This window comes from Bacillus rossius, chromosome 2, assembly GCF_032445375.1.
Source record: "Bacillus rossius redtenbacheri isolate Brsri chromosome 2, Brsri_v3, whole genome shotgun sequence".
NCBI classification, from domain to species: Eukaryota; Metazoa; Arthropoda; class Insecta; order Phasmatodea; family Bacillidae; genus Bacillus; species Bacillus rossius.
In genome coordinates, this window is record NC_086331.1 from 98,149,089 (window position 1) to 98,177,071 (window position 27,983).

Here is a 27,983-nt window from a genome sequence, read left to right on the forward strand (position 1 = left end):
CAAGTTTCTTCATAAATCGACTTCCTCTAGACTTTAATCTACAGGAACATCCGGTACCAGGACCGCCAGTTTTCAGGACATAGGATTTGGTTAAATTCATTTTAAAAGCAAATTTAAAAAAAAAAATGTCTCTTTTGAGCCTGCGAGCTTACGTAAAACTAGGGTCAAGTTTAAGAGATATGGTTGTTTTACTTTTATATGTATTTTTGTAATTAATGTATTTTAATACATGTGTACTTCAAGATAAAGATAAAATAAAAGAAAAAACTAAGTAAATAATTTTAGTAAAAGGGCAGTTATATAAATCAAACCAGCATTTTTTTATTTCATTATTATTCATCCTCGATCCACAGCCTCCTAGAGTTACTAGTAGGTTATAAGTAAATTCCTTTGTACGACATCTGGGCACCTCTGTGATAATTTTTTTTTTTTTGTTTTCTGGGCTGATGCTTCCTAGGCCTTATTTTTTTACTTATTCATTTATTGAGTATTTATCTAAAGCCCAGCGTATGTTACAAAATGGCAGCAGAGCGTGGTTTGCTCTTTGCTACAACTGGTAACATTTAGCGTGATAATTTTTTATCTGCTTTGGTTTGATTTATGAGCATGCTTTAATTTTTTTTTGGTATAAATAATTTTTGTTGGACTCTTAAGACTTTTGTTATATAGTATTATTGTAAGTCCTAAAACTGGCACGACCCCTTCTTTATTCTTAAATTCTTAAATTATTTGTATGTTAACATTCATTTTTCTGTTTGAGCAAAGGAGTTCGCGTTCCACCTAGTCGGACCGAGGTTAGCGACCGCCGCGCGCACTATCTACTCTCCCCCCCCCCCCCACACTCCCCTCGTCGTGCTGAGGCATCGTCTGACAAGGTTCAGCGTGTCCCAGTGACCTTGTACAGTCGCCAGCCAGTCTCCCCCCCCCCCTCCCTTCAGAGGTCGCAGGCACGCGACGGGATGATAAACTCAAAATTTATTTCTTTAATGTCAAAGGCACATATTTTTACATCTCCCGACTGTCAGTCTGAAAAACATTCCACCCCCACTTGCCTGACCAGTCTATGGTCTAATTATTCCCCCAAAAGATAATATGTATACTAATCCTTTCGGACGTTCATTTGTTTTTTATCTCCTGGCACCTAGGCGCGCCGCCATGTTATGCTCATGACAGGGTCACCAACCGTGTGGAACCCCCTCTCCCACCCCTGCTCCTTTATGCTCCTCCTACATGCCACATATTTTTAAACAAGCAGCCCATGCTTTGTATGTCCTAATAATTTTATTTGTTTTAAGTCACCGAAACATGCACTAGGAATAATCTATACTGCATTAAATTTAGCAGCAAAGTATTTTCTTAATTTAGGGGAACTTAAAATATAACCTTATATATACAACTTATAATCGTATAAATAATACAAATAATATAAAATATTTTGTTTTATCTCAATTTGGAGAAAATTATAATTTCCTCTTCAGGTCCTTACAGTTTTAACAATCTATTAACCATTTTGTGTTATTTGCAAGTAACAATTTTATGTATAACTTTTAATACACTTAAAATATTAAAGATACTACAAATATATTTGTAAGTAAATTATAAATATAAATTGAGTGTATGGTAAATTTTTTGTACAATAAACCAAGTGTTTTTCTGTTATACAAACCATTATTTTTGGAAATTAACAAAAAATCTCATTTCATAAGAGTGTGGATTAAAAAATAAAGCAAACTATAGATATTATTAATAAGATTTTCATATAACTTATTTTACAAATTAGTACAAAATGTGAAATTTTAATATAAGGATAATATGTTACACAAACATTTCCTTTGTCTGTAACCCTCACCAAGTTTATACCATACGAAATCACAGTTAACATAAGAAATAGGTACAATAAATGAATAGAGTTGATTACTGTTAAAATTTAAAATATCCACTTTGCGTACACTTAACCGAAACCTTAATATGTGCTCCAAGGCATTCGAAACTTATCAATTATTTTTACACATATTTTAGAACTCTAAATAATGCTACCTTATCCCTAATGCAGATGTAATTTACTTTGGTTTGGATCTTATTAAAAAAAACCTACATATTTAGGATCACACACAACCTCTAAATACATAAGTGCTGAAACACTTAAATTCTATATATAAAATATTTTAATAATATAAACTGATAGTGGTCAGTAATCAAAAAAATTTCCAATATTTTAATACTTTTAATGCATAAAAGATATACTTTTACGTGTTAGAATATTTTCATCACCAGAATTATATGTATGGAATAAATGTTCAGAACTACGAGTCAAAAAAAAAGGTTTAATGCAGGCTCGAAGGCCGCTAAGCGGCGCTGGTAGACGGAGGCAGAGCCCGGCAGCCTACCAGCCCGGCAGCCCGGCCGAGTCGACGCGCGCGATGCTCAGCTGGTAGCGACACAGGCTCTCCCTGTTGACGAGCTGCGGGAGCAGCCCCACGTCCAGCACGATGCACGTGCCGGCCTTGAAGATGCTGGCGGCCGACTCGGCGTGGCTGCGCGCGTAGTTGGCGAACAGCACGTCCTGCGTGCCGAGCTGCGCGCGGAACTGCACGGCGTAGCGGAACCTGGGTGAGGCGGGGTTGACGCGCGGGGGGCGGTCCACGTGCTGCAGCACGGCGTAGAAGCGGCGCTCGGCCGCCGAGTGGCGCCGCTGCCACCAGAAGAGGTCGCAGCGCCCGAACTGCACCAGCGAGGTGACGCTGCCCCCGCCGCTCAGCATGTCGCTCTGGAAGGTCACGTGGCCCTGGACACAGCCACGCGACCACATCAAACATCAATACTATTTTCTTCTACTGCGCCATAATCTTACAGCGAAGACTCAACGATGGCGATAGTCACTTCTTAAACAAAAAAAGTAAACTAATATATTTTACTTAAAGTATATTACCTATTGAAATTAATTTTTCTACTAGAATAATTTAAATACGGCTTCATCTAAAACCACGCATATCATGTTATATTTATGTTGTTGAAATGTGATTAGAAATGAACATGTTTACTTGTAGGAACACTGCAAAGAAGGTATTTTGATATATTTACTACACACATTTATACAATTTGTTCGTAAATTTGTGGGCATAATTTAACGGATAGCAGAAAGTGTAAAAAAAAAAGGAACTTTTTTTTTTAAAGAAACATATTACCCTGTAAAGTCTGGTGTCAGCTCGTCGCCTACCTTCCGCAGATCGTTTGAATGCCACTGCGCATATATCGCTGGTCCTTTCAGCCAGCGGAGTACACCTCTGATGCCTACCACATTCAAATTACAGCTCACCTGTAACTTTGCATTTTTTTAGTTTACAGATGTATTTTAGAAAAACAACTGTTTTGCTTGTTCAGGATGTGCCTGTCATTCCTCCAAATTATACCTTTCGATTTGCGAACATTCTGTGTATAACATGTATGTAATAACTGCTAATGTATGTGTTAAAATTTTGTAAAAAAACTATAAAGAAACTAAATTTTGTAATTTTTTACTACAACTAAGATTGATGATCAATTTAAACACAGGAGAAGTTCACAAGCTTTTATTTTTATTTATTTAATTTTTTTTCAGTTTTTTTTGTAATTATTTACTGATCTTGATTTAAGAAAATGTGCTTTAGTTTTCTCCATGTGCTCCTGATTATTTCTGCCGATATATTTTTGGATTTCTCCGAGAGCTCCTGATTATTCCTGGCTAGACATCTGATTATGTTCTCCGAGTGCTTCTGATTATTTCTGAGAAATCTATCTCTGCGTGAAATTTTTTTTACTTAATGATTCATGCAATTTTATTCTGAGTTACGTTTATTAGTAAATTTCTGCTACTAAATCAGCACTTACAATAATTTTATCAGGTGCAATTCAAATGAAAATATCATTACTCAGTCCAATAATATGCGCTAAGATGGCTGAGAAACACTATCATGCAAGACGGAACATTTTTCTCCTTGATGTTGTAACGTACGCTGGGCTGCAGGTAAACACTCAAAAATGAATAATTAAAATTAAGGCCTTGGAAGCGTCATCCCAGAAAACGAAACAACAACAATAATAATCACAGAGGTGCCCAGACGTTGTACAAAAGAATTAACTTATAACCTACTAGCAACTCTAGGAGGCTATGTGGATCGGGTATGAGTAATCAATAAATAACAAGACTGTTGGTTTGATTTATATAACTGCCCTTTTACTAAAATAATTTACTTAGTTTTTTTTGTATCTTTTAAGTACACGTGTATTAAAATATATTTATTACAAGAAGGAGGGGGCCCCGGGGCAACAAAATACATATAAAGGTAAAACAATCATACTACCTCTTGAACTTAACTCTGGTTTTAAGTGAGCTCGCAGGCTCAAAAGAAAGAAACAATTACATTTTGTTTTTAATTTTCTTTTCAAATGAAATTTAAATATATCCTGTGTCCTGGCACCGGAGGTTTCGGTAGATTGAAGTCCAGAACAAATCATTTTGTGTAGAAAGTTGTATCTCGACCAGAGAGGGGAGAAAACTTCTGACTGCATGAGCCCAATCATGGACTGCTAATTTGGCAGTGAAGTTCCATTCTAATTTGGGGTCTTGAAGCTAATCTTGCACATTATTCTTGCGCCTAATCTTGCAGCTAGTTTTGCAGCTAAACTTGCAGCTAACTTGCACCCCACCTGCAACCAAAGTCCCAAATTACTTAAGACTGGTTAACAGGCGGCTAAGCCTGGGCAAGACTATGCCCAGGGAAAGGCCAAAAAAAAAAAGGGGGGGAGAGGCGGTATGACGACCACTTACCCAAAACAGCGGGGTGAAGTCATGTGGGCTGGCTCCAGGAGCAGAGAAGGCAGCTCCCGGCACGGAAGTTCGCGATAGTCATGATTAGAGAAGAATAAATAATTTAGGTTATCAAAAAACTATTACGGGCAGCAAAATTCAAAAATAAGAAAATTGAGGCCTCTATGCCTTGATGTTGGCGACTACATGACGTAGTGTCGAGTCTTGGACGAACAACAGAGATTGACTCTCGCAAATCGCGACGCGTGGTCCGCACAGACCAGATGCTGCCCGCCGAATCTCCGAAAAATGGCGTCGGGGCGCCTAATTAAAGGAAGTAACTAACCCATCCAAAGATGGGGGGGGGGGGGTGATTGCCCGAAGGTGTCCGGAGATGCCCGAAGGGGCGAAGCAGACTGCAAAATGTTCGCCGCGCTCTCACGCGAGTCGCAGGAGAACTAAGATCGCAATCGCACTGCGACTGCTGCTAAGGTCGATTGTGACAAGCTGTCTCTTATGGGAGAGATGAGTAGTGCGCTCTGGCGGCCAAGATGAGAACCTGCCTGGAGGGTCACAGAAACGTCCGCTAGAGTGCAGTGGGCGCGCTCGCGACCAGCGCTCAGAGCAAGGTTAGGGATTTTTCCCGCCGCTAGGCTTCGCTGAGGGCTCTGTTTGACAAGGGCGAATGTCCTTGGAGAGACCATTTACCCTGAGGGGGTTCACGGGAGGTCGTTGCTCCGAGTTGAAGTTCTCGTGAATCCACAGGTGGGTTGATGAGGGGAGGGGGGTTTAAACTTGCTAAGTCGCCTGGGAAAAGGTGTCATGTGGACCGTCCCGAGGCGTCGCCGGGGGCTGTAACCTAGTCCAGTACGTGCTGGCAAAAGCCTTACCTATGCTTGCCTCCGAGAAATGAAAGTTGCTAGCAGTGGGCTTGGGGTAGCGTTCGCTAGCACGAAAAGAGATACTGTTATAGGGAGAAAATGTGATTCAAACCGCGGTTGAGATGCTGCGATCACAAATCGTCAGCAAACAGTATATAATTGAAGCCTGCAAACAAGCGCAGGTGCACTGGGTTGCACAAGATTACGTCGGAGTGTATAGTAATGGAAACAAAAATGAAATGAAATTAAAAATGCAAATTTATTATTTGGTTTCCTTCTTTAAAAATTAAATTTAAAATTCAAAATTTGTGCCCAAATATTATGATAAACGGCACAATGTCTAGCGAAGCCCTCCTCTTTCGATCGAGAGAGAGCATCCCGCATCCCGCATCCCGCATCCCGCATCCCATATAAAAAAGAATATTTGCACTACACAACACGTGGCACCATCTGTTGTTGAAAAGCAGAAATACTTGCGACAAGTTTCTTGTATGAGATAAATAACTATCGCTGATGAAATATTTAAAAAAATTATATTTAAGTAATTGTTACAATTGAAAGCTCTCAATTTGCATCTGGCATTAGTCGCAGAAGCTAACATGTATTCTGGTTTGTTGCCTGTAGCTGTATTAAAAAGACATCGCTGTTGATACTGCGGCAAGGAGTTTACCTTAAGGAAAAATGCTAAACGTCATGAAAGAAGCGAGTGTATTTCTGGGTCCTTGCCAAGAACCAAGCTGACTTAAGATAACAAGGACTGGTCTACAACACCGAGGAAGAGGAACGAAGGCAAAATATTAGATGAATATAATGATTACGAAGAATGTAAAAATTCTATTGCAAAAAATACTATCCTAGATCTCGATAATTTAAAATTTAAAACTAACGAAGAAAGTAGCAACTTCGAGGATTGAAAAAGATGTTTACTCAAAATTCTAGTCACCTCCATGAAAATGCGAATAACGGAGAACGACCTGAAGCACACAAGATCGAAGACTGATGAAGCGAAATTACCAAAACATTGGAAACGAGGTGTTAAAATAAATTATTCTGATCAAGCTTGCGATGATCTCTGGGTCGATGGAAAAAATGCTAGAAGTCTGGTGTTAAATTGAAAGACTCCAGAGATCTTAATAATATTTATTATAAATATGCAAAAAAGATGTTATCAGCAGAAGAGATTGATTACCCATCATTGGAAGATACTAAACATATTGTCGACAAGTTAAGACTTCTACATGCTTCGCTTTGTGCAGAAACTATTCGCAAATCAAACAAGTATCCTTCATACTCAAAGAACTGAGCTGGCTACATACAATAATGACTTGTTATTTTCCTGTGTATAAAATTTAAAAATAAAATATATATTTTGGATTTTAAAAGTGATTGTTTCATTTCTGGAAATCTGATTTCTATCTAATGCAGAGTTTTCGTAATACAATTTCTAACTTAAAGCTGTAAAAAAAATCATCACCATTGACAGACCAAATGGAGAGTAATAATAGTCATACCAGCATTTAGGCAAAGTTCGATCAAAAAATGCAACTGAGAGCACTTCGAGCAGTTGCAGCCAAAGACAATTGCAGACCCTTGCTATGATCTAGTTCTGGATACTTTGATAGGAAGTCATTATTGTAAAATAATAAATCAGAACATTCGGTTATAAATTGTTTATATTTTTATTAATTAGCCGTTAATGGTTGGTCACTATGTAAAGAATACTGTGTGTACTGCTACACCAACAATTGCAAAATCATGCAATGCTCACTGTTCAGTATTTGTAAATACTGATACCAGGCCATTTCAAGCCACACCTAATCAAAAATGTCACCTGTTGAACTTCCGGTCAAAAATAATAGGCTTAATTATTGTTTATTTATTGACTAGTTCTCTTTGCTGTTCATCTGTCCACGCACCTCAGTCCTAACACACCGATTCACCCTACCCATGCTGCAGCACCGTCCTTGACCCTCCAATATTTGCACACGATACCGGTACTGAAGACTCTCTAGACACTCTCGGGTCACCGGGCTCTATACTCCGACTCTCGCGCTCTCATATTCGCTCGAATATTCGCCAGTTTCACCACCAGCCTATATCTCGCCACAGATCAGCCCCGCCTTTTTTACTCTTCAGGTCCCTTTATGAAAAGTTCTCGTAGGTTCTCGGAAAGTTCTAGACGAACGGGCGTTACTTGTGTCGCGCCCGCTCCAGAAGCAGACGGGATTTTTCCTGAAGAATCCACCAGTCTGGCACTACGGGTTGGCTGGCTGTTCCTCGTATCAAGCAACATCGAAACAATTTGATTACCTAACGTTGATACATAGCTTCCGGTTTTGTGCGCAGATTTATGAAGCTCGGCCAGACATTACTTCACACTCAGAGGACCGCAAAATATGTTTTTAGTTCATTCTGAATCATTTGGTGCCAGATGTTTTAGAACCTTTATAAAAATCTCACTGATCTCGCATATAAAACTATTGTAATATTTTAATATAGATACAAAAGCAAATGTCACAAGCAATATGGTGTGTGCTATTCTTTCGTAAGTACTACTCCAAAGCAGTGGCGTAGCGTGGGTGGGGCGGAGGGGGCGGCCCGCCCCGGGCGGCAGCCCGCGGGGGCGGGTCGCCGGTGAAGCGGGTTGTGACCTGATCTATGATTCATTCATTACATGTGTCAGACACACTATAATGTTCCATTTTTATCTAAAATTTTGCGCACCAACTATCTTTTAATATTTATTTAAAAGAAAAGCTGCGAAATCACTGACAGAGCTCTTTATAACGTTTGTTTGTTTACATACGAACGGCAACATCGCATCACGCCGAGCCGCCCGGCGCACGCGAGCCGAGTTGAGCGGCACTCCTTATTATGTTCATTACTCATACAAAATCTTTTGTTTCACGCGTCGGCCCGTGTCGATGCCTCTCTTTCGCACTCATTGAATTTAGTACTACGCATTGTACTGTAAAGTTTGACATTATCAAAGGTAGCAGCTGTAGCACACATGCTACAGTACTGATCTTTTTTTGTTTTAGTGCATCGTGAAGTACCGTTACGCAATCACGCTTTACTCGTATGTTTGTTTCGCGAGAGTTTCGGATACGGAACGAAAGTCATTTTGATTGTGTTTCGATCTTTTAAATACTGTTGAATCTTCTAAAACTAAACATTTAGAACTTTACCCAATCTTTGAACTAGTTTTTGAAAATGAAAAGGAGTCAAAGAAAGCGGTGCGGAATTCCGCAAAAAAAAAAAAAAGGCTAAGAAAGAATCAAATGCGAAGAAGTCTCAAGGTGCATTACTGAAATATTTTAGTTCCAGTTCTGGTTCGAAAGCCACGTTAACGTCTTCGGTGGCATCCTGCAGCAGCGGAAGTGATTCCAGTGTAAGTAGGTATATGATTCCTCCATCTAGAATCATGCATGGCCTAGAATTACTCCAGTTATTTATTATTATTATTTATTGTTTACAAAAGTTACAATATTTCTTACATTAGTCTCGCAAAACCTATTCACCTAGGTTTGTCTGCGAGTACGGAGTCACACTCGTACATTAAATCTTATTTTATAATACACTTAAAATTGCTCTAATAGCTGTTTGAACATCGATTATTGTTTAAAAAGTATGGAGTATATTAACATAAATTACATTGAGTTAAGGTACATCTTTTTAAGTTTACGACTGAATTTTGTCCTGCTACTTGAATTTAAAACTTCAATAGGGGATGTTTTGTAAATCTAGTAGTAGTCTAGGAATTTTGTTTTTTTTTTTGTTTTTGGATAACTTGATTATTTATGGTACCCGTCACAAAGAAAACATAATTTTTCATTTAGCTCAAAAATGGCGCCAACGATTTTTCTCAAATTTCTCGTCATTTTATCTTTTAATATTATCTATAACATGGCTTACTCAGTCAGTTTTTACCGGGAAACTCTAAAAAAGGTAGCTGCCATACAAAATCAATTTTGTTTGTAAATTTTCCTATAAGCCCGGCAAACCGCGCCGTCACCAAAACCACTTTTGTTTTGTGATAGATAAAATACTTATTTGAAATTCTAACGTGTCCTCCGGCCAATATTCATGGGAATACATAACTTATTTTACAGGTACAAGAAGAAGACGTACCTGCCGTCGCAGTTGGAAGTAGTTCTGGTACCACCACAGAGCAGGGTCAAGACGAAGTCGACTCATCAAAAGTACCTCAAGCATCTAGTCATAAGCCTGCATAAAAAGTGAATGTTGCCAAAGAAGACATAATTGAAATCGTGCCTTCTGCTCCTGCTGAAATCAAAGATGTGAATCTCGACGATGTAGGTTGCTGGCCTTCTCCTATGACCGACGAAGTAAGAACGCTTCTAGTACGTCGCGGATCTGACTCAGTACAGCACATCGATTCCAAATTTGCCGATGTTGTTCGCTCAGGGACTTCAACGAAAGGCGGTACTCGAAAACTAACCAAAGTGTGGTTCTACAAACCATTATCTAACGGCGAAAAGGTTCTCCGAACATGGATGGTGTACTCGCCTTTGAAGCAATCCTTGTATTGTTTTTCTTGCAAGCTGTTTGGCAATTCCGGCTCTAACTTCGCATCTGAAGAAGGATTCAACAAATGGTGGAAGCTAAATCCAAGAATAGGAGACCATGAAAATAGCCTGGGCCATGAACAGAGCTTCTTGAAATGGAAGGAGTTGGAAGTTCGCCTGAACTGTAAAGCAACCATCGATCAGAAACAACAAGAAGTTTTCGAAAGTGAGGAGAAGAAGTGAAGGGATGTACTGTACAGGTTGCTGAATATTATCCAGTTCTTAGCCAAACAGAATCTGGCCTTCAGAGGACATCGAGAAGACATTCGAGGAGATGATAGTGGCAATCGCGGGAACTTTCTGGAGTTAGTGCACCTCCTAGCTAAATACGACCCTCTTCTAATGGAACACCTGACAAAGATAAAGCTGAGAGCAAGAGTCTCAGTTTCGTATCTATCTCCAGAAACCCAGAATGAATTTATAAACTTACTGGGACAGCAAGTTCGATCCACCATCATCCGTCGTATTCAAGAAGCTAAATATTATTGCGTAATCTTCGACAGTACACCAGACATCTCCCACAATGACCAAATGAGCCAAGTTCTGCGATATGTACATATCGAAGGAGAAAAAGTCGCCGTGGTAGAATCTTTCATTGACTTCTTCGAACCAAAAGGAAAAAATGCAGAAGATCTCAGCAACGATATAATCGCGAAGATAACATCAGACGGACTGGACATACAGAATCTGAGAGGACAGGCTTATGACAATGCTGCCACAATGTCAGGGATCCACAATGGAGTTCAAGCCCGGACTAAAACACTGAATCCGAAAGCTATATTCGTTGCATGCACAAACCACTCACTAAACTTGGCTGGGGTACACACTGCTTCTGAATCAGTGGATTCCGTGACGTTTTTTGTAACTCTGGAGAAGCTGTTTGCCTTATTTTCCGCATCAACTGTTCGATGGAACGCTTTGGTTGCCATCACAGGTCAAGCAGTAAAACGAGTCACTGAAACGCGCTGGAGCGCTAGACATGTAGCTGTCAAGATGCTTAAAAATAAGTTTGAGGTAGTTCTTGAGGTACTGGAACAATTAACAGATTCATCTGAAACTTCCAAAACAAGATCGGTAGCCAGTCTTCTCCTGACAGCCATGCAGTCATTTAACTTCCTAACTTTTCTTGGCTTTTGGGCTGCAGTGTTACCTGAAGTAGATGACGCACAGATTTACCTGCAGCAACGAGGACTAAGTGTGGATAAGTGTGCTCAGAAACTCTGCGCTTTGAAAACCCTCTTAGTGGAAAGTAGAGACCGTTTCGTGCAAGAAGCAATTGACTTTGCTAAGAATCTCTGCGAAAAACTCGGAATCGAACTCAAAACGAGAATTCGCAGGAAAAAACGCATGCATGGCGATGAATCTTCTGAAGATGCAGCTTTGTCTCACGAACAGGAAATCCGTCGAGAGATTATCGCATCATTCGACAAGATCATTCAAGAAATGACGACTCGATTCAAGCAAATTCAAGAAATATCGGACAAGTTCGGATTTTTGATGCCAGCGAAACTTTTGGACAGCAAGTTTGAGTGTGATCTTTCCCATGTATTAGAAGACATCGACAAGGACGAGTTTCAGATGGAGCGGAAGCGTCTTCAGCAGTTTGTTGTTTTTGCCTGTTCTGAATCAGAGGAAGATATAAGTGGTAAAGGACCACTGGAGCTCCTCCAGTTCATTCAAAAACTGAGTCTCGGAATTTCGGTTCCAAATATAGTCATCTTGATTCGTATATAAGTATTTGACTTTGGCGATTAGTGTTGCAAGTTGTGAGAGAAGTTTTTCGAAGTTGAAGCTAATAAAAAATTACCTCAGATCTACTATGAGCTCCGCTAGACTATCAAACTTGGCTATATTGTCGAATGAACAAGAATTGGCTGCTAATATTGATTTTGACAAAGTTATTTCTGACTTCGCTGTTCATAAGGCCCGTAGAATCCGCTTGTAAAACCGCTCATCCTATTTTAACTTCAATAAAAGGTACCACATTGCATGTGAAATTTAATTTTAATTAAGCACCTATAGAATGGGGGCGGCAAAATTGGTCTCCCGCCCCAGGCGCCGAGATGGCACGCTACGCCACTGCTCCAAAGTTGCATTTTGCACAGAGTTTACCCTCACAGAATAACCCAGATGTCCCCTAAACAACTTTAATAGCAAAAGGCATACACGAAATTTCAATTTTCCAATGAACAAAAATTTTTAATGGCATTTAGCCTACATTTCGTTTAAAATTTACATAACTTATCATTATACTTAACAATAACTCCAACGAAATCTGACAATGTGGGAAAGTAACAAAGTTTGGCAAATTCCAGCTTTAGCTCGTACCTTTTATTTGTTGGGTTGGGTTGGGTTGGGTTGGGTTGGGTTGGGTTGGGTTGGGTTGGGTTGGGTTGGGTTGGGTTGGGTTGGGTTGGGTTGGGTTGGGTTGGGTTGTGTTTTTCAGAAAAGTGCGCACACATTATTTTATCTGCTCGTAAGCGCCGCTCCAAAGACAGCACACCACGCCGTGACGCTCGACTTCCTTTGACACTGGTACTTGAGTGAGTGCGAGGGAAGTAAAGAGACACACTAAATGTCCTGTTACCTTAGAGTGCGTGGCGATGTAGTGTGGGTGTTGTTCGGCCACATGCTCGCGCAGCTGCTCATAAGCGCCGCTCCAAAGACAGCGTGTCAAGCCATGGTGCCCTGTCCCAGCCTGGCACTGGTAGCGGCCCAAAGTGAAGCTACATTCGCCCAGGTGCTTCACCCTCTCGTTCACATGCATGGTCTCCACACAGCCACGCGCGGCATTGTCGCAAGGCAGCTTCACATCCTGGACCAGGCTCTCCATCACCATGTTGCGTTTGTCCGTGAAGTCTGAGCAGCAAGTCGGGCAGTTCCTCAACACAAACATAACAAGTAAATATCTTTCTAAAGATATTTTTAAACATCAAGAGTCTTTTGATTAATTTGTTTTTAAGTTTGTATTACATTCATAGTTGTGTTTTAGTTTCAGATTTAAATTTCTCTCGATAAAGGTATTTTTAAGAGTACGTACTTTTTGGAATTTATACTATACACATTCCAAAATTTGTATCAAATATGTGTTTCCTGCTTTCATCATAAAGTAAAATATTTATTTTAAAATATAATTTAAGAATTTTAATTGTGTATTATTCATTCCATAATTTTTATTGATTATTAACTAAAAAGGTTTCTTGGTGTATATTTTTCTAATACACGCACTGAAATAAGTCAACTTTAAAATATAACTTACTATAAGTAATGCAAAAGCTATTTACTTCCTGTACCTATTCTAACATATGTTATTTATTGCTTGGATCGTTTGTTTTCTAATAGTAAAATTTTGTGTGTAATTAATATTTGGCAAACGTTACTATATTTTTCCTTTTGCTGGTTTTTAATTAAAATAATATTTTCATATATTTGTTGAGACACTAGCACTTCGCCAGAAAAAAATATAATTATTTTCTTTAAAAAAAAGTAAATAATCATTTAGAATTTTTATGAATGTTTAATCTTTTAAAGTAATTAAATAAAATCTTAAATATTTTTATATTGTTATTTATTCGTTAAAAACTATTTACAATAAATTTTCTATTAAAAACATACAAATTACTACCTTAATAATAAAAATGTGTCCACAATGCTAAATATAAAATATATAACAGAATCATTAATTAGTTTCATATTAAAAATTCTGTAATATATTTATTATGTTATTGAATATAAGATTTTTATTTTTTAATTTAAAACTATAATGTTTTTAAATAATATTTATTGCAAAAATCCTGTATTTCTTGTTTGTTTGATTCAAAGATTTGCGATATAACAAACTATTTAAATTATTATTTTTGCATTAAAATTTTATATGGATTTTTAAAAAATTATACAAAAAATGTTTTAATGTTTTATTTTAACTAGTGTCAAAATTTTGTTTTATTTCATAAATTATACTTGTCTTGCAAAAAAATAGTTAAATAAATCAAAATATTTAAACTCCTTAATATTTTTAATTGGCGTAGAAATTTTAAACAAATGATTTTTGTTTAAAGAAATTATTTGTGTCTCTACAGTGTAACTTTAAAAGAGATTGATTTTATAACTTTTAAAATAATCTATAAAAACAAATTTGTCACAGGATATAAAAACAAATTCCACAAAAATTGCAGCTACCATGCAAAACATTCTTAAGTCATAGCATAACTTAATTAAACATAAAACTCACATAGCTCTTCAAGTCACATTCTTTTCTCTATTTTATTTCTAGCAAAATATATAGGATTTTTAAAGATGTAATATTATAATAATTAAAAAAAATTACTTATTATATTCTTAGTCGATTGAAACGAATATTCGATAAGTAAAATTTATATTTAATAAGGAAGCCAATTGCTCTCTTTTTAAAGTACTAGGTTTCCTCTAGTAATTTAGCTACAGAATTTTCAATACGTTTTTAGTAAATCTATTTTTAATTAACTTTTTTTAGAAACATATGAAAACTGTTCCAACAATATAAATCTTTGAAATTTTTACTCTTTTTCCATAAAAGATGTTTAAATTTTTAAAAATATTTTGCAAGTTCTTTTAAACAGTTTTTAAAATTAAATTGTATTAAAGTAATTATTACTCCATACTTCAACATGAATACCTATTATTTTAAGATTTATAATTCTGTTATATTACTGTTAAAAATAAATCAAACTTATTTGGGTAAAGAAAATAAAAACAAATTTATATAAACTTAAAATCATTCCAAACAACAATGAACATTTTTCGTGGCATATAACTTAAATGCCTTAGGGTAGTAAGAAGAGAGCGTTGGTTGAAGGAAGAGGAGACAGCGTTGGTTGAAGGAAGAGGGGACAGCATTGGTGTAGGAAGAAGAGAGAGTCTTGGTGGAAGGAATAGGGGAACCTGTCTGTTTGTCTAAACGGGTCCTCCTCTGCGCACGCCGGCACTCCTCTTTCGGCAGTTCATATGGCAATAGCACGCTAAGTTTCTCTTCTCTAAGTTAACCTTCTCTAAGTTGTTCGAAGTTTTTGTTTTACGTTATTGTTTTTTAAGTTACTATTTCTATGTTACTTGTTTCCATAGGCGTACCCAGGGGGGGTGTTTTGGGGGTTCAAACCCCTCCCGAAATAAGGCAAGAAAATTATGAACACTCATCTCATTCGAGCTCAATTTCTAAACACAGAGCAAGGAGAAAAATAACGTCACCAAGCAACCCAATTAGTAAGTAAACGTAAAAAAAAAAAATTGAATTGCAGTGGTTAGTTCATAATAGGTCAGTCTAAATTCTAAATTCTCAAATCGCGGTGATTGGTCTATGGAATAATCAGTTCAACTCTACTTTGATTATGTTTTAGATTTGCTTAGAAATTGGGCATTGAGTAACAGTAGTGATTGCAACCTAATTTCATACAAAACTCTATAAAACTATTAAAACGTGGGGGGGGGGGGGATGGGACGTTTTTTGGTCGTTTTGTCAAGTCAGGTACTTTCATTTAAATACTGTACATCTATACGTATAACACGAAGAAAAAAGTTCGATTTTCGCAAGGTGCGTAATTTTAAACGACTGTTACAAACATTGAATAGCTGAAATGTAAATCTCTCGCCTCAGATGAAAGGGACCTCGTTGAGTGCAACGTGGTGTGAAGTTGTGTTTGAGTCAGTAGCTTAATCGCCTCAACTCAATGTGTAGGTTTTTTTTAGCGAATACTGTTATAGAACAACATAATTTAATATATATAATATACTAGCTGCCTGACCCAGCTTCGCACGGCTATACTAATGGGAAAAAAATGAGACTAAATTTCCCATTTACAGTAATAATAAATGAAATAAAATGCATTTAATTTCGACAAAAATTTTTTACAATGCTTTGTAATGTACCGGAGAGAAAACGAGTAGCACCGATGTTTTCCCGATTCTCGAGCACGCAACGTACCACTGATGTACCCGTACTTCGCTACGGCAGTCTACAGGCAGATCACTCTTGCGCCGCTCATTATACATGCCCCTCCTTGTGGGTACGCCACTGCTGCACCTCAAATGGGAAAAAAAATCAAAGCAATGCTCGTTGCCATGGAGACGAAGAAGGCATAAACAATGCAAAATCCCGCTGCCCCACTGTTGCCCGGGCTTAACCACCCTTGGGAGTTGATTTTCGGAAAACGTCATATTGCATAACATGAGGAACATTACTGTCAAGTTCAAGTCTGTAGGATATAAAATTGAAAAAAAGGGGTAATTTTTGATATTTAAAGTCCCCGTAAAATTTCAACTGTGATGAGGACTGCACTAACAGTGAATTAGTTGCCATAGAGACGAATGAAGCATCAACAAAGCAACAGCCGTTGCCATGGTGATTTTCTACCAAAAACTGTAATTTTGATATTTTACACCCCCAAAACTCCCTTTGGGAGCTGATTTTCGGAAAATCATATCACAAAATGAGTAGGCTAACTATGCTAAGTTTCAATCGGTTGAAAGATTTCAAGTCAATCGTAATGAGTCAGTCAGTGGTATTTCGCACAAATATATTTTTAAAATTAAATAATTTTACATAAAATAATAATTAAATCTATACAGAAATATGCCTCGAATTGAAAAAAAATTGATCTAAGCGATGCCCGTTGCCATGAAGACGCAGAAGGCATAAACAATGCAAAATCCCGTTGTCATGGAGATGGAGTACCCATTATTGCCAGTGCTTAACCACCCTTGGGAGCTGATTTTCGGAAAACGCTGTCATTAATCGAAATAAAATGTAGCCTATATGTAAAGTTGGACAAAGTTACCAATATTTGTGCGAAATTTCATTAAAATCAATGCAGTAGTTTCGGAAATTAGCCCGGACAAACATCGTGACACGATATTTTTATATATAAAGATTTAAGTCTGTTTCGCTACACTTGAATTGTAAAGCCTGAATTACAACAACCCGTCGCATCCGTCCGTCATCCGTTCGTCCGTCAGCCGCCAAGCGATATACAACTTCACTTCACTTCACTTCACTTCACTTCACTTCACTTCACTTCACTGCTTGGATTCTGGCATTGAGCGGTATCCGTTTAGCCAGAAATATAAATTTTATTATTCTTTTTCATCATCTTTTATCGCAAGTGTATATTTTGAATAAGTCTCAATTTTACTCCCATGCCTTACCCGGGACTCGAACCCAGAACCTCTCCCACTGTAAGCCTGTGTGCATCCGACTACGCTACGGAGGTCGGCTGGCGATTTACAACACTCCGCTCGTCCGTCATAATATTTCTCCATGTCAATGCTGACAACTGTTGAGAAAATTTAACAATTTGGGTGGAAAAAAATTAACGTATGTAATTATATTACTTAAACAATTATGTAAAGTAAGTACTTGAAACTCATTAAACTCAGAGTGTTTTTTTTTTCGGTATGTATTTTCACATTTCCAGAGTTACCATACGTAATTATAATACTTCCGTGACTAAGACCATTTTTGTTTCAAAAAAGAGTTTTCGAAATGTGTCTAAACGTAAGCTAAGAAATTATTTTGGAATCACCTAAACAATTAAACAAACTTTAATACATTTTAATATAATATTTTATATGCAAACACCTAGAAGACATAAGGAGGTTATAGTTTCATCCATTCACCCGTCAAAAGTATAAAGTTACCAAGCTTTAGATGGACGAGTGGATGACATTTTTCAGTCCATCTTATTGGCTGCAGGTCACGTAATTGACAGACGGATGACGGATGACGGATGGACGGGCTATGGTAATTCTTGCCTTAGTTGCTAACACCGTTACAATCAAATTATTGAGCAATTATTCTATTGTCATGCCGTCAACTTATTAGGAATAAGTTTGTAAAGTGCTTACGTAATTTCGTTAAGTTAACTAATTATTTTATATTATATATATATATATTTGGGGTTTTTTGTAGGTATTTTAATATTGTAATGTGAACTAACTTAAGTTAATTGAAAGAAAAATTACGTACAAATTACATATCAACTATAGCCCAGGTTAAAAAATTTAATTTGATACTATTCTATTTATTTACTCAAGAAATAATTAATTTTTTGTGTTTATGCAGTTTTTCTTAAAAAAATCTGGAAGAACACCCCCCGAAAAAAATTCCTGGGTACGCCTATGCTTGTTTCTAAGCATTTTTCTGGTCATGTTTTAGTCTAACGATTTTTGTCTGTCTCCGCAACTTCCGGGTGGTCCAGAAAAAACATTGCGATACTAAACAGTGTTAAATATTTATAATTTATCACTAAATCGTAGATTTTTATTTAAACTCTGAGCTTGCAAAACGTTAAGATACAGTAGAAACGCGCATCATCATACTGTATATTATTCATAACACTGTCGTAAATGAAAGAATCATAGTCTTCGTTTAGAAAGATACAGTGGAAATTTAAAGTTTCCTGCTCTGTGCCGATAAATGTACACATGTACATTTTGGGTTAGAGTAAATTGGTATTCGTCTTACGAATAATCTTATGCATATTACACGATGAATAAATATCTTGCTCTATTAAATGTAACACAATCGCTTGGATTTTTTTAATGTCTGAATAGAATTCAGAGTATAACAGTATTTTTATGGCTACTAGGCAAATTAGTACATTAAACATTGAAACACTTTAAAATTATCATTTTAAAGTTTAAAATAAAATATTAACTAACCAAATTAAATACACGCTTATTCTCAAGCCTACTCTGAATTTAACAATTGTTTATATATTATAGTAGTTACGACACTTTAACCTAGACTGAATTATCTCGGTGGTTAGTGTGATTGCATGGCATACCATATTGCTGCGCGAGACTATTTGGAATTCGGTTCTCCAACAATTTTTTTTATTCTTCAAAATGAATTAGTAATTTTTTTCATCCACAGAAATGAAAACGGAAAACAATTATAGGTTTATTTTAATTACATTTATACACTAGACTCGCATGACAAACATTTTTTTGTACTATAAAACCTTAATTGAGTGAATAAATGTAAAATTGTTTGAGCATAGTTTAAACCAAGAAATTATATTCATACTGTAAGTCTCGAAAATATGAATTATAATATGTATTAAATGCAAAAATAATATCACTAAACTATATATAAGCATACTGTTAAAGATAGACAAGACAAGGTTAACACTTAATATGCTAGGAAACTTAAATTTTTTTGGAAGTCTTGAATTGTTTTAACAAACATTAAAATCTACTTAATTACGAAAGAAAAAAATTGAGTTGGGAGATATTTTAAATCAATTTTTTTTGCCACATTAGATGAGTGGGACGATAAAATTTTATATAATCTTGTAAGTCCATCTTATATCTAATAGTTAGCGAAACAGAAATTCGTAATTGTATGATAATGTGAATATCCAGCTTATATGTAACTGTTGCCATGTTTGAAAGCGAGTTGCTGATCCGACAGCCAGTGGCAGTCGGGGCTCTACAGATCGGCGGCCAGCGATTATCGAAACGCCACACGTTAACTTTACGATCGAGAAATTTTTTATTTTTCGAGTAACCTATAATAAACCCCTCCGACCGGGTGAATACGGCTGTGGCTTACTTGTTGCGGTAAAAGCAGTCTGGACAGAAGCTGTGGCCGTTCAGGCACTGGTGTATGGGCGGCTGCATGAGCTCCGAGCACTGGCGGCACTGCAGTATCTTGAGCAGCGGCTCGTTCACCACGCCCATGTTGGGCAGGCTCCTCCTGCGACTCTGCTGGGCCATCCGCGCCTGCACTCGCTCCACACCACGGACAAGCCTCCTCGCACAACTCCTGCCATTTGTACAACCCACACGGACAACTGTAGGGCAGACACGGCTCCTCCTGCGACTCTGCTGGGCCATCCGCGCCTGCGACACGCGCCTGCACTCGCTCCACACCACGGACAAGCCTCCTCGCACAACTCCTGCCATTTGTACAACCCACACGGACAACTGTAGGGCAGACACGGCTCCTCCTGCGACTCTGCTGGGCCATCCGCGCCTGCGACACGCGCCTGCACTCGCTCCACACCACGGACAAGCCTCCTCGCACAACTCCTGCCATTTGTACAACCCACACGGACAACTGTAGGGCAGACACGGCTCCTCCTGCGACTCTGCTGGGCCATCCGCGCCTGCGACACGCGCCTGCACTCGCTCCACACCACGGACAAGCCTCCTCGCACAACTCCTGCCATTTGTACAACCCACACGGACAACTGTAGGGCAGACACGGCTCCTCCTGCGACTCTGCTGGGCCATCCGCGCCTGCGACACGCGCCTGCACTCGCTCCACACCACGGACAAGCCTCCTCGCACAACTCCTGCCATTTGTACAACCCACACGGACAACTGTAGGGCAGACACGGCTCCTCCTGCGACTCTGCTGGGCCATCCGCGCCTGCGACACGCGCCTGCACTCGCTCCACACCACGGACAAGCCTCCTCGCACAACTCCTGCCATTTGTACAACCCACACGGACAACTGTAGGGCAGACACGGCTCCTCCTGCGACTCTGCTGGGCCATCCGCGCCTGCGACACGCGCCTGCACTCGCTCCACACCACGGACAAGCCTCCTCGCACAACTCCTGCCATTTGTACAACCCACACGGACAACTGTAGGGCAGACACGGCTCCTCCTGCGACTCTGCTGGGCCATCCGCGCCTGCGACACGCGCCTGCACTCGCTCCACACCACGGACAAGCCTCCTCGCACAACTCCTGCCATTTGTACAACCCACACGGACAACTGTAGGGCAGACACGGCTCCTCCTGCGACTCTGCTGGGCCATCCGCGCCTGCGACACGCGCCTGCACTCGCTCCACGCCACGGACAAGCCTCCTCGCACAACTCCTGCCATTTGTACAACCCACACGGACAACTGTAGGGCAGACACGGCTCCTCCTGCGACTCTGCTGGGCCATCCGCGCCTGCGACACGCGCCTGCACTCGCTCCACACCACGGACAAGCCTCCTCGCACAACTCCTGCCATTTGTACAACCCACACGGACAACTGTAGGGCAGACACGGCTCCTCCTGCGACTCTGCTGGGCCATCCGCGCCTGCGACACGCGCCTGCACTCGCTCCACACCACGGACAAGCCTCCTCGCACAACTCCTGCCATTTGTACAACCCACACGGACAACTGTAGGGCAGACACGGCTCCTCCTGCGACTCTGCTGGGCCATCCGCGCCTGCGACACGCGCCTGCACTCGCTCCACACCACGGACAAGCCTCCTCGCACAACTCCTGCCATTTGTACAACCCACACGGACAACTGTAGGGCAGACACGGCTCCTCCTGCGACTCTGCTGGGCCATCCGCGCCTGCGACACGCGCCTGCACTCGCTCCACACCACGGACAAGCCTCCTCGCACAACTCCTGCCATTTGTACAACCCACACGGACAACTGGCTAGTGACAGCTGGAACTGAGGAAAAGTTGGATGTCCCAGCTGTCTTGGACAGTCCCGGAAGAAAAGAAAAATCAAGCTTAAAAGTGAGAGAGAATCTGTTTTCGGAAATTAACGTTCTCACATTAACACAAGTAATTTTTCTCTGTCAATGTTACGAAAAAAATTTTCATTTTGTTATACGAGTTAACCGAGACTGCCATAAAGTGAATAAAGATGCAATGTGACTCGGCTGCGCATTAGCGAATTTTTGTGATACCTCCATTGGCTGAAAAATAAAACGTGATTTTTGTTCCACAAACCATCAAAGTAAACTGTGGGGAACGGACAGTTTTATGTATACAAACATAGTGGCACCTTTCAACCTGTTATTTAAATAAAATTCTATACAAATGCAACGTATATATTTATAACTTTACAAACATTTTCTTCGTAATTGATTAATCTCTGGTAAAATATGAATTTTTACTATGAAAAATTCTACCATTTTATTTTCGACGGAAAGTTAAATGCTATAATAATTCTATTAAGTTTTATACTTTCCAAAAATTTTGTAACCTAACACCAACGGTAAAGAAAAATAATCCAAAACCTAACAAATGTATTTTATTGGTATTTAACCCTTTTCTTGGCAATGTGACTTATACGTAACATTTTAATTTTAATTTTTTTTTATTTTTCCCTTGTCAAAATTTTCCTTTGTTCTTTGTGCTGTGCACTCACGCACCTATATTGACAACCCTTGCAGCACACAGAGGCATCTATGTATTACCAAAAGAACCTTATGAGTGGTGTTCCGACAGTTGCCACAATGGCAGGCAGAACGAAATACAGACGCACACATGAGGTAAGTAAATATTTGATTTATAAAGAAAATGTACATAAATGTTAAAACTAAAATTATTTTGTTGAAATATAATACTTTATGTAAATTGTAAGCCAAATATTAGGAATTTCTAAGATAAAACAGTAGCATAAAATCACATTTGTATCATTGTTACAAATATGTAACACTGCCAGCTACGTAGAACGAAAACAATTTCTGTCAATGTTACACATTTGTAACATTGCCAGTTTGGTAAGTTTTCAAATATTTTAGCCAAAATTAAAATCATAGGTGTTTCAAATTTGTTTATATTAAAAAATGAATTATATAATAGTTTTTAATGTTTTCATTATAAACAATTTTAATTTTTATATCTAGTTACCTATTGTTGGGTTTTACTTATTTTGGACTAGACTGATATTATAAACTTTATTTCCAATATATACATACCTGAGTATTAATTTTTGTATGTATTTATTTATATTATTATTATTGACACATTACTTTTTTTTTTTACAGAACCATGTTCATTTATCTCGTGCTGCAAGGATTGTGCCAATGGTGCCAAGAGGTGGTGCGGATTCAGATGCAGAAAGTGATGTGCCAGAACTGGATGACGACCTTCAAAACATGATTCCTGATATTTTTGAAGAAGATGAGGTACTTTTTAATGTTTCAGAATTTTTCAGTGACATTGATACAGACCTCCAGGAAACTAGTCAGAATTTAGAAAATCAGTCTTCCACATTACATTCTGCTTCAGAAACAGGCGAAGCTTCACTACAAAATTCCAGTTCAAATTTAACAGGTCTTGATTCAGCCCCAAAAGCTATTGAAATGTTGTCACAATTAGCTACAATTCACTCATCAACCAATACAGCTTTAGTTGAACATGTACAGGTTACAACAGAGGACTCTTCTCTCTGTACTAAAATTGATGCTTCTGTAGACCACTTTTGTAGCATCCATCCAGAACTGAAAAATGCATGTCAGTCAACAATAATGTCCACAGAATCATGTTCGACACATGCACAGCCATTATCATGTTCGACACATGCACAGTCCTTGCCGTCATGTTCAACAAACACACGGCCCTTGTCATCAATTGTTGCAATGGCTGCAAAAAAGGAAATAATAAGCCAATATCCCCCACGAAACCAACACGTATAGATTCAGTGAAGAAGGCTGTAAAAACCTCTGTAAATAAACCACAGTTTAGCTGGATGCCAAACGAATTTATCCCCGAAGCATCAATTGACAGCGATAACTTTGCTCCTCAGTGTCTTTTGACTTCTCTTGAATATTTCAATAAATTTTTCAACAATTGTCTTATCAACTTGATAGTTGAAAACACAAATCTGTATTCAACACAGCAAACTGGCAAATGCATAAACACAACTTTCAATGAGATTTGTGATTTTTTGGCAATAGAGATACTAATGGGGATAATTCAGCTGCCAGCATACACTGACTACTGTTCAAACACTCTTCGTTGTGAAAAAATTGCTGGAATTATGTCTTTGAAGCGGTACCAATGTATTCGACGATACCTTCATTTTGTGAACAATGAAAACGTAAATGATGACAGGTATTTCAAGGTTAGGCCAGTTTTGGATATCATTAGAAAAAACTGTATTTCGATTGAACATGAAAAGAGGATGTCAGTAGATGAAATGATGATCCCATACAAAGGTAGCCGTGCAGGTTCAAGACGTCAGTACATAAAAAGCAAACCAAAAAAGTGGGGCTATAAGATGTATGTTCGTTCTGGTGTATCAGGAATAGTGTATGACTTTATGCTATATGCTGGTGAAGATACATTTTCTGGTATTCTCTTCTCAGCTGCAGAAAATTCCCTTGGCCATGGAGCGAAAGTAGTGTTATCACTGTGTAAATCAATCCCAAATCAAGCATGCTCAGTTATCTATTTTGACAACTTTTTTTGTTCCCCAGAGCTAATTCACTACTTACGGAGTGAATATGGCATATTCAGTGTTGGAACTCTGAGAAGCAACAGGTTACGTGGTTGCAGCCTGAAGTCTGACAAGAACCTGAAGGAAGAAGGTAGAGGAAGTTGTGACCAAATGTCAGATAATGACAAATGTGTTACCATTGTAAAGTGGTATGATAACAAAGCAGTGATACTTGGTAGTTCTTATGTTTCTGTTAGTCCAGTAACATCAATACAACGTTACTGTAAAGATAGAAAAAGCAAGATTGATGTGCCGTGTCCTCAAATAGTCAAGCATTACAATGCTCATATGGGTGGTGTCGATTTATCCGACATGCTTGTGGCCTTATATCGCACTGGTTTTCGAACACACAGATGGTACATGGGAATTTTTTCCCAGTTGCTGGATATCTGTGTCAACAATGCATGGCTGTTGTACAGAAGACACCATAATATGCTCTCAAGATCAGAAGAACCAGTCGATTCCCTGAAAGAATTTAGAAGGAAGATTGCAGATGAACTTCTTTTGTATAAACGTCCCAAGCCTTGAAGACCAAGTAGTAGTAACATAACACCGCCACCCAAGAAATTGAATAAACCTATTGTGCCAAAACCTGGAGCGGACGTTCAGTATGACAACGTGGGTCATCTTCCCCTACATGCATCGAGAGGGAGATGTCGTTACTGCAAGGAAGGAATGACTTCAGTAACGTGTCAGAAATGTGAACTACGCCTTTGTTTTACAGAAAAGCGGAACTGTTTTTTCGTGTTTCATAATAAGAAAATGTAGATAATGCAGTAAGTATATTGTGATTTATAAGATATTTTTGCTTCAGTAAAACAAAAAAAAAATCATGCAAAATTTGCATGTGAAAGTTTTTGTTTGGTTTTATGTCAAAACAGACTTGAAGACTGTGTTTTTATCAATTTCTAGTTTGTTTGTGTTGTTTTTGTAAATATTTAGTATTTCTTTTAAATTGAAATTATATTTTACTTTCTTGTCAAAACGGAATGTAATTCTGCAGTTATATTACGTTTTTATCATATTTGTTTAATTTTAATCGATGTAAACATATGGACTGTATAGCTAGCAATGTTACATATATGTAACAAAAATAATTTTTTTATAAAAACCAATAAATATTGGGGGGAAAAAACAAATATTTATTTTGGCATATAAAGGATTGTGAAAAGTAGCAAAAAATATTTTTTTCTGCTAAAAAATTTAGGATTATTTTTTTTGCCAAGTTAAGGGTTAAATATAAATTTAGCAATTGAAGAAAATAACTCATTTTATTTATAGATATACTACATAGATACATAAAAATGTTTTTAAAAATAAGCTGAATTAATAGTCCACGTGTAGCGGACGTATGTGTAAAGCCAGGAGTATTCCATACTAATTTTAAGTGTACGTACTTTTAATGGGAGAGTAGCCCAATTCAACTTCTCGTACGTACCCACGTACGAACATTTATGATGTTTTTATTCTTAAACCTTCTACGCAATTGAATATATGCTATTTAAATAAAGCTTTCACACACGTTTTTTTTTTTAATGCAGTAGAGCAGACAACCAAACTATTATTTTATAGGCACAGTCTTTGGTTTAAGAGTTCATTAAGTTATGCGTCAGTATGACAGTTTTAATTTGATTTGAATATTAGTAATATTTTAAAATATTTTCATCATGTTATATTAATGTTTTAATATTTCCCCCATTAAATATTTGAATAGCAGTAAAATACATAATGCAATTTTATATATCTTTGGATGTAATTTTGTATCAATTGATATTTTATAGTTACGTGTCTGCTGGGACGTAGGCAGCTACGTAAGTACCCAAATAAACAGGTATATTCGCTATTTCGTGGTTATAGATTCACATTTAAGCTAGATAAGTTTCTGGAACAACTGCGTGTTATTTAATTATACCATTAAATGCAGAGTAATTCTGGCCACTTATTTACGCGCAAATCATCCAAAGGTTTATAACAAATCTTCGCATGTTCTGTATTATCCATAATATACAGGTTTATTATCATCACTTTTACTAAGGTCTTTTAAGTAAATTACATGGTTGTATAATTGTTTTACCTATATTATTGACACTATGTTTATATGCATATAAAGAGTGGTAAAAGATTTTAACCTTTATAATTAAAAAATAACAAAATGTACAGAAGGTAATTATTTCTCTGTTGTGAATGCTGCTACATAAGTAACAGTGTATTATACACGCTTATGTTTGTTGTAACTAATTTTGTCTTACGTTTATTATTACGTTTAAATTTATCAAAATTAAAAAAAAAGTTTAAATTATACCTGTTTTTAATAAACACAATTATATTTCTTTGTTTTAATTTGTAATTAAAATAATTTATTACAAATTGTGTTAGCCTAACAATGTTTGTTACTTAATGACAATCATTCTTGATATTATGCTAAGAATTTTTTTTAATTTCCTAATACTTTTTTTATTGTTACGAGCAATAATAATTATAAAAAAATACATTAATAATTGGAAAGACCAATATCTGATAAAAAATGACATAAAACTAAAAAAAAAAAAAACTGTTGTATTCGTTGCACATGAATATGCAGAACAATTATAGCTACAAGAAAAACTTCAAACAAAAGCCGTCAAAATTTTAGGTATGTATTACCCTACCAAAAAACATTTAACTACGGCAATGGTAATTATAAAAATTTGAATGATAATGTTATTTTAAAAACATGTAAGTATTAAAATGTAGTCCCCTATTCCTGGTAAGTTTTTTTTATTAAAAAAACATTCGTTTAAGGAAATAATTTCTCCCCGCACATCTGCGCCCCTCCCCTTGCAGGAGGGAAACGGTGCGCGCGAAAACGAACATTCGTCCAATTCTTCATTACGTTGTGAAACGTAACGGGCAACGCCGCAGTTAGACGTACGTCCTCTGTGTTCGCTGTGCTCGTGCTTCGTGGAACACACCAGCGAAGAATGGCAATTAACAGTGAAGATGATAGACTTGTGTGTAATTTTTTAACTACGAAAGTTCAAAATAGATGAGAAAGAAGCACGACGTTCCAAAATGTATACTAAGTAATCAGTTTGTTGTTTCTTTGTAATTTCCAATACACTGCATATAATTACGAAAAATTCTTGAACTATTTAATGCAATTATAATTCGAACCGTACGTAAATATATTTATACTAATGAAATTAATCATGTAGCTGAACAGTAATTAACTTTTTGACGCATACACCGAAGTTTTAAAAATTAAGTTGGATGTCACCTGTAAAATTGGATATTGAACTTGAAACAACGGAACAAAATCTGAACGAATCGTACAGGTTTAGCTGAAGGGTGTCGTGTCATAAACGTGAGGTATTTGACGATGTCAAGTTCGACTCCCTGAAGTAAAGCGTTTTGTCAATAGCTTTCGACAATGGCCAGAGCTCAAAAAATAATATTACGTGAGTGCATACCGAGATGAAGTAGCCACAACCTCTCCGTCCACGTCCACTGCGTACACTGTCGCT

General features: G+C 37.7%; 1 protein-coding gene across 1 annotated transcript; it reads right to left on the minus strand.

Annotated features, from left to right (window-relative positions):
- Positions 1-1,450: 1,450 nt before the first annotated feature.
- Positions 1,451-27,971, minus strand: LOC134528803 (E3 ubiquitin-protein ligase sina-like). Its single transcript, XM_063362465.1, has 4 exons — positions 27,930-27,971; positions 19,843-20,012; positions 12,844-13,138; positions 1,451-2,785 (listed from the first exon to the last, which is right to left on the minus strand). The coding sequence occupies exons 2-4, from the start codon at positions 20,004-20,006 to the stop codon at positions 2,384-2,386; spliced, it is 861 nt and encodes a 286-aa protein (XP_063218535.1). The 5' UTR covers positions 20,007-20,012; positions 27,930-27,971; the 3' UTR covers positions 1,451-2,383.
- Positions 27,972-27,983: the final 12 nt, after the last annotated feature.